Source organism: Daphnia pulex, chromosome 10, assembly GCF_021134715.1.
Source record: "Daphnia pulex isolate KAP4 chromosome 10, ASM2113471v1".
NCBI lineage: Eukaryota > Metazoa > Arthropoda > Branchiopoda > Diplostraca > Daphniidae > Daphnia > Daphnia pulex.
In genome coordinates, this window is record NC_060026.1 from 3,648,078 (window position 1) to 3,661,715 (window position 13,638).

Below are 13,638 nucleotides of genomic sequence, written 5' to 3' on the forward strand. Positions count from 1 at the left end.
TACACAAACAGAACTCGGCCAATAATAACAGCGGTGTGTTTGACCGAGCCTTTGCCGCGGCCCACCACCACCACCACTGGCAAACAAGTAAATAACAGCACACACACAAATCCGCGGTGTGACTGCTGCTGCTATGGGCCAAACAGCACCTAAACTCATTTCTTTTCCACTCACGCACTTTTCGGGTATCTCTGTGTCAATTTGCCAATTTGCCCCAGGGAAAATAAAAAGGAATAAAAAGGAAAAAGGATTGGGGTTACTTTTATCTATCGACTTTGTGCTGTCCGGTTCCGGTGATTAGCCAAGAGTCTGTGGTCACAATCGGGATCAATGGACAGGCCCCTGGAAAACAATGTAGAGGACGACGGCCATACATAGGAAGAAAAAGAAAAAAAAAAAACCTATTAACGCGCTTTGGGGATAGACTGAGGGATATTATAAGAAGACGCGGAAGGACTGGTTGGGCGGATTCATTTGTTGCGCTGTTATATATCCTCCCGGCTCTGTCTCTCCCAGGGGTCTACGGTGGGTCGCAAATTCCGCCCTTGCGGCTCTGCTGGTGAGGAGACGGCCGGGCAAAAACTGGAAGCAGAAAAAGATCAAGAACAAAAAGGAGCGGGAATTATTTTTGACCCACAGCACAGTACAGCACAGCAGTGAGGCGAGGCTCTGTGCCAAAAAGGAAAAAGAGGAAGAAGGACTCTTTCGCTATTTGGCCCGTCTAACCGCCCCAGCGAAAAATAATCACAAGAAAAAGAAAAAAAAAGAAAAGATTTTTCTTGTACGTATAAATTCATTTTCTCTCTCTCATTCGTGTGTCTTGATGGAACTAAAAACTAAAAAAATAGAAAATTTTTTCTTCTTTTATAATGCCCACTTTCTTATTCTCTGATTTTCTTTTTTATTTTTGTGAGATACGCCGGCCCGTGATAGTTGTGGGGAGTTGCCTTTAGCTTTTTTTATTTGGGTTGTTTTATTCGTTTTCGTTTTTTTCCTAGACGTTTGTGATGTGCCAGCGAGAGAGAAAAAAAGAAAAAGTAAAAGAAATAAAAGAGCATCGAGATTGAAATCACTTCGATCGATTGACATGATGGCGGATGCACCGTCGGAGAAAGCCTATATAGCCGAGCTTCTTTTTCTTTTCTTTTTCTTCTTTATCGGTTGCATTCGCTCTATATATATATAGAGGGAGATAGATCCTTATAACATGGCAAAGAAAAGAGAGACTGGCATTTTTTGGGAGATGATATTTATTAGCGAATAAGAGGAGACAGAGACAGAGGAAGAACGTTAGATAGGCAAAAAAGGGATGGAAGACATCAGTCATAGGGTCAAGGAGTCATATATATTATACGTACGAGTCCGGCAGGCGTAGGAGGCAGGAGAGCCAAAGTGCTCCGGACACTCGATCCAGCTTGATGTATATAATGCCATGATTCTTTTTATTTCTCTTATTCTATATCCTAACGAAAATAATAATGTAAGTGATAGAAAATACTACCACCACTGCGCAATCCTGCATTGGTCTCTTTTTCTTTATATGTGTGCTCTCCTTTATCCCTCGATGCTCAAGTACCCGGCGGCTATGTGTGTGTAGACACAGCGAGTCTCAAATAAATTGAGATATAAGTGTGTGTGCGTAATGGTGGTAATACTAGGGGCGATTCGGAGAGATGATCAAACGATCCAGCGGACACACAGAGTGTTGATGTTCACTGACGAATTGAGTGGAATATAGATCTAGAAAGGAGGCCAGGGATTACAGACACTAGACTATATCTCTTAGAGATATATATATACAGGACGACGGCCTCGGTTCTATATTATATGTTGTAGTTATATAGGTGAAAATGTACAGCTCGGGTAGTATAAGAATGGCCTTTCTAACAAGATGACGCAGGACTCTCCGGCGTGTTTCCTTTTTCTTCCCTTCGGGACAAATGAATCACCATTCTTTTGATGCCTCCTCGCAACACCACCACCACCAGCACCAGTGCACCACCCTTTTATATAGATAGACTCTCAATCCACTCACGCCATTTTTTTTGTATTTCCTTTCCAGACTTTTTATTTATTTTTTTGTTACACAGACAACATTTTTATTTTTCTTTAGCACAAAAAAATGAACTGATTGAATTGAGTTCCTTGTTAAAATTAAATTAAAAATACAAAATGAGAAAACCTGCGCAATAAAAATTTAAAAAAAGAGAGAGAAAATCTAACAAGTTTTTATTTAGTTTGATTTTCTTTTCGCGCAGGTTTATTTCAAAATCAATATTTATGATTAAAGGGCGGCTTCCTCTTTTTTGAACATTCTTCTGGCGTCTCACTTTGAATGGCTCGGTACATTCAATCTTTCATCGCTCTTGGTTAAACTACATATCAATCATCTACTATCCAGCACAGAGAATCTTTCTCTCTTTTTTGGGGGGGGGGTGGTGGTGGGTTGGTGGTCGTGGGGGTGTGTACCGAGTTCAACCACCGTGCGGGATTCAGTCGGGACCGCTACTTTTCTTTTTGATGTGCACCAGCAGCACATTCAAATCAAATATTTTTTTTCTTCACTCTCTCTGTCGGTAAATTCAGCTAATACATTATTTATTACGTCTCTCCCCCCGTGCGTGACAACTATTCAACCGTGATCTAATAACGAGATATAAGTGGCGGGATGAGGGGAGAAAAAAAAAGATTCAAATTTTCGCGAAAAAGACCAAGAGATTCGACGTCTTTTTGGGTCGTGATGTTTCATCCATTATTTTGTCACGATCCAGGAAGCGCAAGAAAATGATTACGCAAGAGTCTTCAACTTTCAATGTCGGAAATAAACGAAAAGGAACATTTCGAGAGCATCCGCGCGGTTGAATAGAAAATAAAAGAGGCCGGATAGTATAAAATATTTCAAAAGTTGCCATTTTTCTTCTTTTCTTTTCTTTTTGACGATTTGTTTGTGTGAACCGAATCGTTACGTGTTTCCGATATATAACGAATGCTGAAGAATGTATTGTGCTTACAACCGACTTTCGAGTGTGGGATGGATGGAGACGGCGGATGAATGCGGAGAAAACAAAACAACCAAAAAGTTGTTCTCATTTATGACTATTTCTTTACAAAAAGTTGAAACTCTTTGGCAACTTGAGACGTCGAAGCTTTTAGCCCCGAAATTTTTTTTCCGAAAAAAAGAAAAATGGGAGAACGAGACATCAAAACAAGAAGGCGTTTCCCGTGGCAACCGAACAGCAGAGACTCTCGCTCTTGCTGTGCTGGCCGCGTTCGTGACATATCTGACCCACTTGTACACAATTCTTCATAACTTCTTCTTCTTCTTTGGATTAGATTTTGTTTTGTTTTTCTACGAAAAGAGAAAGTCCTCAGGTGTGGATAAGATATAGTTGGTCGTCGTCTTTATATTCTTCCAAGTAGTTCTTTTTAAAACAAAAAAAAAAAAAACAAGTCCTTCCGCGCTGATATTTCTCCCGCGTTCTTATTCCGCCCCGGAACGTGAGCGCCGTTGGGTTTGTTTCGCATAGCATCTCGACACTATTTCATTTTTGCGCCTGGCATTACATTTATGTCACGCACCGATCCTCCGACTTTTATATCAAATTAAAAAAATAAACAAAAATAAAATAAAAAATAAGAACCTCTATAATTAACGTCGAATTCTTTGACATGTCAAGAGTATAAAGTACACGGCTCCTCCTATACTCGTGTCACACATATATTCCGCAAGGTGCTTGCTGGGTCGCTCCCCTCGCCCCTCCCACCTCCTTTCCCATTGCACACACACACACACACTAAGTCAACTAGACCCCAAGCAAGCGCGCTGTTGTGTATTATATCTAAATATATAATAATATCGGTTCGAAATGTCTATATAGCACCGCGGTATTTAGATGTATAGTAGTAATACATGGTGTATTACATACGTATATAAGCGCGCGTGATGTCGCGTATGGAAGTCGCACACAGCACACACTGTGTGTGTACACTGTAAAAACAGCGGAGCACACGGGGAGAAAGTTGTATCGATTCTCCGTGACTCGCTTGCGTTCATCATCAATGGAGGACGGATGGAGAAGGAGGGGGGAGGTTGTTCTGGTATAAAGAAAAGAGGAAGAAACGGGTTTTATATTTGTGTGGTATACCTTCACAACTGACCGTCTAAACTGCTTGACGTGCTGGCCGGGTATAGACGTCGACTATATGTCCAGAGTGCGCGGTTTACCCGTTTGCATTATGGTACGTATATAACTATATATAAACCCCCCGCAGTTGCATACACGGTTTCGTGCTGTGACCCGCCGTTCTATGACGTCTAGACCCCCTCGTCTTTCCTGTCCAGTCTGTACCCAATAATTCTAGCTGCTGTTGCTTCATTATGAATGTTATTTATTCCGGACCAGCGCTGTATACTCGTGTACGTACGTCTAATCTTCGATCCATTAAATATCTCAGACTGCTGCGCGGATGTGTAGCCTACATGTCAGATTTTCGTATGGATGCCGGGTTTTTTTTAAAAAGTCGTTTGAATAATGCATCGCAGGTGCATGCCGAAAAGACACGTCGGGCCAGGGAAATGAAATGCAAAAAATGTTTTAGTTAATCACGTTGGGCGAAAATAAAATTCCATCCGGATGATGAAAATGTCATTTATTATAAATCAAAATCACGTTTCGTGATGATCTGATTGGATGAATTCATCGGATGGCATTTCCCACGAATCAGAAGGGGGGCAACCTATAGATGAATTGGCAACTTTTGAAAATGTCATCAATAATCAAGAAATAAATTTTAAAAATTGGAAAAAAATAAAATCCCGGGATCGACAAGGACGAGGATTTGCTCCGCCTATTCTGGCCGTCCTTCCGTCATCCTTCGCATCTATGGAAAGCAGAGAGTCTCTCTCCTCTTGTGCCTTTTTTGATTTTTTGATTTATTCCGCATGGAACAACCACAACAGAAGAGAGCGGACGAGACAGCACACAACGACGTCAAAAACCATAAAAGAGAGAAGAGCGACCTCGAGTAGAGTGCTCCGCATCTAATCTTGATTTCGCTTTTAGCTTCAATTCGATCAGCGGGAGGATGTGCGCGGGAGCCCAGCAGCGGCAACACAGTTTTTTCTAGCCGCGTTCCGCTCCAGCTCAGCAGCTCTCGTACGTCCCTCTACCGCCACACCGCCGTCCGACGACGGATATCTCTCATATATTTATACGTGTAGTTTGCTGCTGCAGTATACTATATAACTACGTACAGTGTACAGTTTGTGTCTACACGCCATCTTTATTTTCCCAGTTGATTTTTTATTTTCTTTCTTTTATGTATAACGGCCGGCGCTCCCGGGGTTGTCCTCGGCCGGGCTGGGCGCGCGCGTTCCGGGACTTTTTTGAATAATTTAAAGCGACAACATGGGAGAAATAGGAGGCGGGGAGGAGCGGGGAGGAGACGGAACCATGTAACAATCATCGGTGACGAATAGGCCTATCTATAAAGATCTTGCGGCCGCGACTCTCGTGCGACTCACTGAACTTTTAGATTTTTCCATTTCACATTTTTTCCGTTTTCTTTTTTTGGCCCAGCCACTTTTGAGAAGGCAAAGGAAAAAGGAACAACATTCACTCGCTCACTTCTACACATGTTGCCACCACGTCGGAATTTCCTTGTTGCTTTTTTCTCTCCCGCCCGACAGGAGTCGCATGTTAAATAAATTGTTCCGTCGAGCGTCCAGGGAGGACCCAAAAAGAATCCCGAAACAAACAAAAAAGAATAAATGATGATCGCATAAATGTAGAATGTAATATCGATCAAATTTGCCCACTTATATCAACCGCAGTCTATATCAATACTTAAATAGACACACTTGATTAGGTTATTACCAACATGGAATTATTTGAATAGATGATCAATCTGATGCGGGACTGGAGATTTATATTAGGTCGCGGATGCGGATAGTTAGGGGGAACTCAATGATGCCATCAGGCGAATCTTTTCAAAATGAGCGCGCTCGCTCGCCGATCAACTGCAGCAGCAGCAGCAGCCAATAAAAGGGAGGAAAATCACTGATAGTTTTTGCGGGGGGTCTCTGATCATGCGAGAAAGTAAGTAGCGCGCTATAAGACTATCCACACTCTGAGGGCTCAGCCGCGCGGACCATCTCCCAATGTATACATCAAGAGAGCTCGGGAATCGTCGGATAGATCATAAATCCCGTGATCGAGAAGTCGACGACGTCCATCGTCCGAAAAAAAAAAAGAAAAAAAAAGAAAAATCGGTTTGTTTGGGTTATAGCGGGAAAGATGACAGCCATAAATTGGCTTTTCGTCATTCCTTTTTTTCCTTTTATTCTTCCTATCTATATATGCTCACGCAATCACTTAATCATTCAAAACGCTGCATTGCTGTGTGACCGGGACCGCCTCAGTCCCCCTTTGCGAATGGAAAGAAACAACAGAAAAAGAATAAGAAGAAAAGCATAGCAAAATAGTATACTCACAATTTTCCGGATATCAATTTCCTTATTTTTTTGATCAGCAGACGACGGGAGAGAAAAAAAGATACGAACAAAAAAGGCACAAAGCGCAAATGTCACCGGGGGTTAGATTGTATCCTATACTATCTCTACACATGCTCTTTTATTCATGAATTCTATCTGATATCTCTCCGCCGTCTGCGCCGAGTTTTGTCTTTGTGTGTGTGTGTGTCTTCGTAAGAATATTGCCGGACCGGTGTACTACTCTCTCGATCCATTCTGGATTTTTATTCATAAAAATATTACAACTTATACGTAGTCGCAATGTCTTTCAATAAAAACTTTTTGCGATTTTTCTTTTTCTTTTTTTCTTTATGCTGGGCGGGGATTATTTATTTGCGCCTGACTTGTTTCTCTTAGTATAGTATACTCGGATGGATCCATCTTGATATATATAAATCCAGGCGAATAATAAATAGACCGAGGGTGCGCAGCATGTATAAAAGTGTCTATGGCGAGAAAGAATCTATAGGCAGCAGCAGCAGAGCGTGTATATACAACAGAGCGACGGATCCATCTTCATCCATTGCTAATGACTCGGTTGTCTTTTGAATGTTGTCGCAAAGGGACAACGAGCCATTGTTTAGTTGATATGCAGGGCCTGACGCCCCGCTATACATTTTTCTATTCCAGGATTTTTGTTTTTTTTATTATTTCCCTGACTTTGTATTGATTGAATTTTCCGCTTTTATATTTTCATTTTGTTTAAAATTATTTATTTAATTCCAGGAACTGGTCGATACAATTAACGGCGACGAATTAACTTGACCGCCGACCGTAAAGGACCGACAGATGGGGCTGATTAGACGAGGCGTGGTCGAAATAAGGACTTGACTTGTGTGCCGTGGATGGATGGATGGATGGATTGAGAAAAAAAATCAAATCAAAAAATAAAAGGAAAAAAAAAACCGTTCCCACTCCAGCGAGATCCTTCAAATATTGAGCGAAACGCGCCAAGAAAAATCACCGCGAAAAATAAAAAGTGGGTCTGATTTTGAACACTTGATCGTCTCCGCTGGGCTACTTCTCTCCTTCCCCCAGCAGCATCAGCACCACATCCGGGCCGGAACTTTCCTTAATACATTTCGCATCTGGCCCTACTGGCTGCTGCTGTTATTCAAGAGTCAGCACACGCGTTCAGACGCCAGCATGCATCAGCGACCGGGAGGACCTATCGCTCTGGTCCTCTACGCCGTCGCCATTGTCGGTGAGTCGTGAATAATTTTTAATAATTTTGGCTTCGCTCCGAGTAGTGTATATAGTACATCAATTCCTTTCACTTTTATTTCAATTAATTGTTCAATCGAGAGAAAGAAAAAATAACTTGGCGGCTTCAATTATTCCCCCTATCTATACATATTTTATATTCCCGCCGGAATTGCTGTGTGCGTGTGTAAAACATTCTAGAAAAAAGGGTTAAATTGAAAAAGAGTTATAATTGCTTCTGCGTTATTGTGCACGGTCGTCTGTTCAAAAAAAAAAACACTTTTCGCGCCGTCTTTATCTCTTTTCCAGGGGGCTAATAGTCCTTTTATGTCGACCTGATTACTTTTTTTTCTGATTATTGATGCCAAAATAAAAGAGTATTTCTGCCGTACGTTACCATGGCGATGCCCAATCCCGGCATTCGGCGGTAGATTTAATTGCGCAAAGGAACCGAGACCGACAGTTTATTTCTGTCGTTTCCAACGAATTGATTCAAACATTTAGGATGTGTGTATAGATGGTCGCAGAAGCGTTTTAATATAATAAACACGGCAGTTATACGGGGATAGAGCTTGTTTGAAACAAGTCGCAGGTCTTAGATATTACGTAATCTCCTGCGCGTGTTCGCCATTCGACCTGTGTACACACAGCAGAAGCGCCGCAATGTGCCAATTGAGAATAAATCATCGACGTAAATGTACAATATAACCGGTTAAATAGGCTCTAGTGCCTCTAATACATTCTAATTCGATTTCGGCCCTTTTTAGAACGTATTATAAGGCGGGACTTTCGATCGTCACGTGGAGGGGCTGAATAAAACATTTCCCAATACACACACACACACATAGCTTATGGAAATAGAGGAGGGGACTCCAATGTTTAAACAGGATCGAAGATTAAAGCGATGGGAGGGGTGGGGTATTTATGCAACGGCGTGCTGGATCGAGCCCGCGAATTCGCAGAAGAGAATTTCTATCCACTTATAATATGCGAGGAGACGACGACGCTTTGAATGTGTACATCCATACTTTGCTGGGTAATTTGATGTTGAAGTATTCAACACCCCTCCACTCTCTCTGCTATACAGTATATATCTATGCGTTGGTTAAGGTCAGTTTTATGGTGTTAGACCGGACTTTGTGTCTATAGCAGCATCAAATTGGATTTGTGTAATCATAAAAAAGTCCGGCTGTTTTGATATACACACAAGAAAAAAACCAAATATTTGACCTACTTTGTTTTTTCGAAGCTGTTTTGGAAGGAAATCAAATCACGACACACAGAGGACAGAAATGGGATTCCAATCTTCAAGGGTTATTGGTTGGCATCGTCTATAGGGAGACTGCGTCTCTATTTTTCCTATCGTGTCCTATATTCAGCTGCAAAAAGAAATAAAACTCGCAAAAATAAAATAAAAGAATTTAATCCGACCGGTACATGTTTGAGACACACAAAATCCACAGTCGATCATGCACTTTAGATATTTCCCCCCCCCTTTTTTTTTTGTTTACTTTTGCCGTCAGTTTTATATGCGTCTATATACAGTCTTCATTCTCTCAATATCTTTTTTGTTTTTGTTTGAACCGAAATAAAAGCGCAACGACGTTTGTCTTGTCACGCGTCTTTTTCTTTTTCCTCTATATATTGTCTTTTCCCGTCTCTCTCTCTTTTATGTAGGCGATAGACTTTATTTTTTCTTTTAGATATATATCTATCCTTTTTATTCCCCTTCTTTATATAAGTCTACAATATTTGTAGTTGTTGGGTTTTCTTGTTGCCGGTTATATTCGGTCTCGGCCGTCTTCTTCTTCTTTTTGGCACTGGATGCCGTACGTCTATAGACCGACGGCCATCATGTTCAGCGTAGATTGTACAGTTGCGGGGGGTCATTGACGATGTATACATCTTCGGCGGTATATAGTATACATATAATATAGTCAAGAGGACCAAAGGGAAGCAGAGATAGATATAAAAAAGAAAGAAGCGCCGGACAAAAGGGCGGAGGAATCAAACGAGAGACAAACACGGAAAATGATGGCAGCAGCAGCAGAGGGGCCGGGTGAAAAGAGTTTTGGTCTCTCTTTTTATATTCCTTTTTCTATTTCTTTTTCCTCCGCAAACAATCGCTTGTGTGTTGTTGTGCCGGAGAAAAGAGGAGCAAAACGACGTCGTCAATTGGCTGTTGTAAGGAGTTTGGATGGTTGTTGCCTTTGTCTCTCTTTTATTATTTTATTCTATATACGCAGGATGTATGTAATATAAAAGAAAAGGAAGAAGAAGAAGAAGAAGAAGAAGAAGCTAGACTATATGCGCATTGACTTTCTTTAAAAGAGTTATATAGAGGACCGGTGCTGCTGCTGGGCTATATGGGGCTGCTGTCGGGCTATAGTCCCAGAAGAGATCCGCCGTATAGATCAGAGCCGATTCATTCGCTCGAGTGAAGCCTCTCCTGGCACAGCTCCGTCAGCCCTTTGCTCCACATGACGGCAGACGATGACCATTAGCTTACATCTCGTTTCCAACATGTAGCCCGAAAAGTGGGTAGGATATATCCAAGTTTGTTTTTTTGTTGTTGTCTCTTACAGGGCGAAGAAGAATTAAAAAAAAAGAGATAAGATAGCGCGGGGAAATTGAATTTTCCCGCTCTTTTTTTATTATTTCAAAATCTGATTTCTTCTTATATACAGTATATATATATCTCCATGTTCTATTGGATTGAGTCGCCGGCTACCAACAACGTACTATACAAGTTCCCTTGTATTTGTCATTCAAATGAGATTGGTGCGCACAGCAGTTGATCCGGTTGATGTATTCATCAGGGAGATCAAAGATATATATAAGTCCTCCGCCCGGAAGTCTATATTTAAAAGAATGCCACTATGTCAAACTGTGTGTCTTCTACTGTGTGTTGGTCTATTGAGGGCGCAAGTTCACGGGACAGCAGACGGGGGAAAAGAAAAGAAAAGGAAGAACTTTTACTCTTTTTTTCTTTTTTTATTATATCGTTGTAGATATTTATAGCGGCGTCATCTCTATATATCCTTCTCCATGTGCGCACTGCAATGCGGATGGCGTGATAAATATGCTGCCGCTGTGTGGAGAGAGAACACTGTGCCAGAGTCTCAACTATATATCCGGATGTGTATAATATACTATATCTTTGCTGTGTATAAAAGCCTTTTTGTTTTAAACTGGGTTATACTTGCATAAGCAGCGCATAATGTGTTATACACAACTAGACATTATTATACACAGTGGGAGGGAGTGGGAAGATCAAGAATAATCAACGCGGATGACCGGCCCAGTTTTTTATTAGATCAAAGAAACATATCCTACTCAACATGCTGTTGGTTTTATTAAAACAACAAATGCTGTGCTTTTAATTTAATAATTTCTGCGGCGGGAAAAATGACGTTTTCAAATTTACCGCAAAATCTTCATCGAGAACCCAATCATTTTTCAAACACTTGTCGTCGCTCTTTATCTCATCTGGCGCTATCATTAAAAAAAATAAATAAAAATTCTTTCAATTCCTCCCACGGCACTGAACACGCGCCCGGTATGTTGTATTTATTTTTTTAAATTTTTCTATAAAAAAAAGGAAATATTAAATAAGCCTATAGATGTAAACGACTATCGATTTGTCACGGCTCCTTTATCAAAGAAGATATGGAGAGATAGAGCAACTTCCAACTATAGCACGGCCGTGTCGCTATTAACCCGGAGCGGAACCCCTCCGGTTTGACACAGACCGAGTGTCGTCGTCGTTGGGTTCGTCGCCGGGAATGTCTGATGATCCCAGCGTCGAGTTTGATGGATGGTGGGCGTCGTGCCTATAAAATAAAAAGAAAAAAAAAGGGCAGAAAAGGGGCCAATGACTATATCTTATAAATATCAAGAAATCGAGTGCCCGCGTCCGCCTAATAAATAATAAAAGAAAAACCACGACCTTTTGTTATATTACATATACAGTTTCTAGCTCCGCAGCACTCCAGCAGCGGCTCGAATTCCTCTGGACAAGAGTCGAAAGAGTTGCTGCTCATCCATACCGGGGCGACGTCATTGATGGATGATGCACTTTGACGTCGACAATAGTCATATATAGCTTTTATATTGCCAGGACATATCAGACAAAAAAGAAAGAAAGAGGAGAGAGCTTTAGAGAGTGAAGAGTCCTGGTTCATTAATCAGGAGGCACTGCTGATAGTTCATTTCCCCGGGCGTCGCTTGATGCCTCGGCCAAACCCCCTTCCGCATTCCCAAAAAGTTATGAAACAAACATAAAAGCTGAGAGCATATTTTATACAGAAGAGTCTTATAGATTGTGGCAGTTATTTATTTTTATATAGAGGCCTAGACTTTCTGCGTGAAAAAGCTTTCGCGGATTTTTTTTTTCTTTCTGTATGTACAACCGCACCTTCTTCCGGAATAACAACAGGACAAAAAAAAAATAATCCTCCAGCAGATCGATGGAGAAAAAGAGAGACTCTGATTTCCTTCCGGTATACCCTGACGCCGGTTTCTTGCGAGAGCGCAACGGGGGGAAAATCTTGAAATCTTGTTACATTTTTGATTGAATAGTAATATTATATTGCAACGTAATAATCATAATAATAGAACTATATACTCCTTTTTTTGTACCCGCGCGTTTCACATCTAAATTATACTGGGCCGCGTCATCTCGCGGGTATAAAATTTCTTCTTTATTTATTTTATTATATAAAACATTTCGTATGGTTTATAATAATAACACAGCAGCAGCAGCAGCCGGTAAGGGTTTGTATTATTATATAGGCTGCTGCGTGTTCAATCCGCCGAGAAAACGAATATGATGCTGCGTTGTGTAGTATATACTCCGGGGAGACTTGCTGGCATATCCACTTGCCAATGTGCTCTCAGCAGCTGCTAGAATATAGCTTGGTCTCGATAGAAAACTATATATCTCTCTCTCCTGACTATATAACAGTGTCTGTGTCTGTATTACTGGATCTAATAGGAACAAAGAAAATGGATCTATCAAATGAGGTTAGATATCGTAGCGTAGGTATATAGTAGACGGATGCCTAACGGTGAGCTTTATAGAGGGCGTCGGTGGCCTGACATATAATACGATATTTTTATTATGTGCCACCGCCGTGTTCTCTCTCATCCACCTATCACGGCTGGTGGGCTGCTTATTGATACACTTTGGGAAAGATGATTCCGTTGGGGGCCCGCTCCGCTGTGGCACACCGCAAGTCTCTTATATTCTTGATTGGAATACTCTGATTGGATTTGGTTTCCAGTTTCTTGCTGCGCCGCATATCATCCACAAACTCGACATGCACTTTGATATTAAGACGACACGGCGCTAAATCAAAAGACTATTACATCTCTGCTCTCTCTACTATATAAACACACAAAGTGCTGGAGAGAAGAATAGAGAGACGAGTTATATAATTCGTATCTATACGGTGCTGCTGGTTAGATTTGAGTAATAGAAGCAGCAGCAGCAGCAGCCAGAAAATCGAGATTTATTGTTGGCCCCCCGCCGCCAACATCGTCTCGTCGCGCTGTGTTTTATTTATAGAGGAAGTTGATCTCCTTTTGATAAATTTTTGTTTGAAATTTTCATGGTTTTCCTTGTTTTTATTATCCATTCTTTTGTCTTTTTTTTTGTTCAGTTCAGACTTCTTTGTTTGATGATTGCATTTTGTGTTGTTCAACCAAGGAATACAAGGCGCAAGCGCCATTATTCTCCTTTTCTTTTCTTGGCCGGCTTTCAACATTTCTAAACCACCCAAACAGCAGCACACCGTTCTTTCTACACTTATTAAAATTTCCGCTTATTTATAGGCCAACATCCAGAAAAAAAAGAAGGGTAGGGTGGTATGGCTATAAGCAGCTGAGGTAAAAAAAAACCT

The 13,638-nt window shown here is 41.2% G+C and overlaps 1 protein-coding gene across 2 annotated transcripts in view; it reads left to right on the plus strand.

The window, feature by feature from the left end:
• Positions 1-13,638, plus strand: part of LOC124204848 — a 41,737-nt gene that overhangs the window by 1,240 nt on the left and 26,859 nt on the right. For both annotated transcript variants that reach the window (XM_046602069.1, XM_046602073.1), the window contains exon 2: positions 7,259-7,736. In XM_046602069.1, coding sequence (XP_046458025.1) covers positions 7,679-7,736 — 58 coding nt within the window. In that variant the 5' untranslated portion in view covers positions 7,259-7,678. The remainder of the gene's footprint in view (positions 1-7,258; positions 7,737-13,638) is intronic.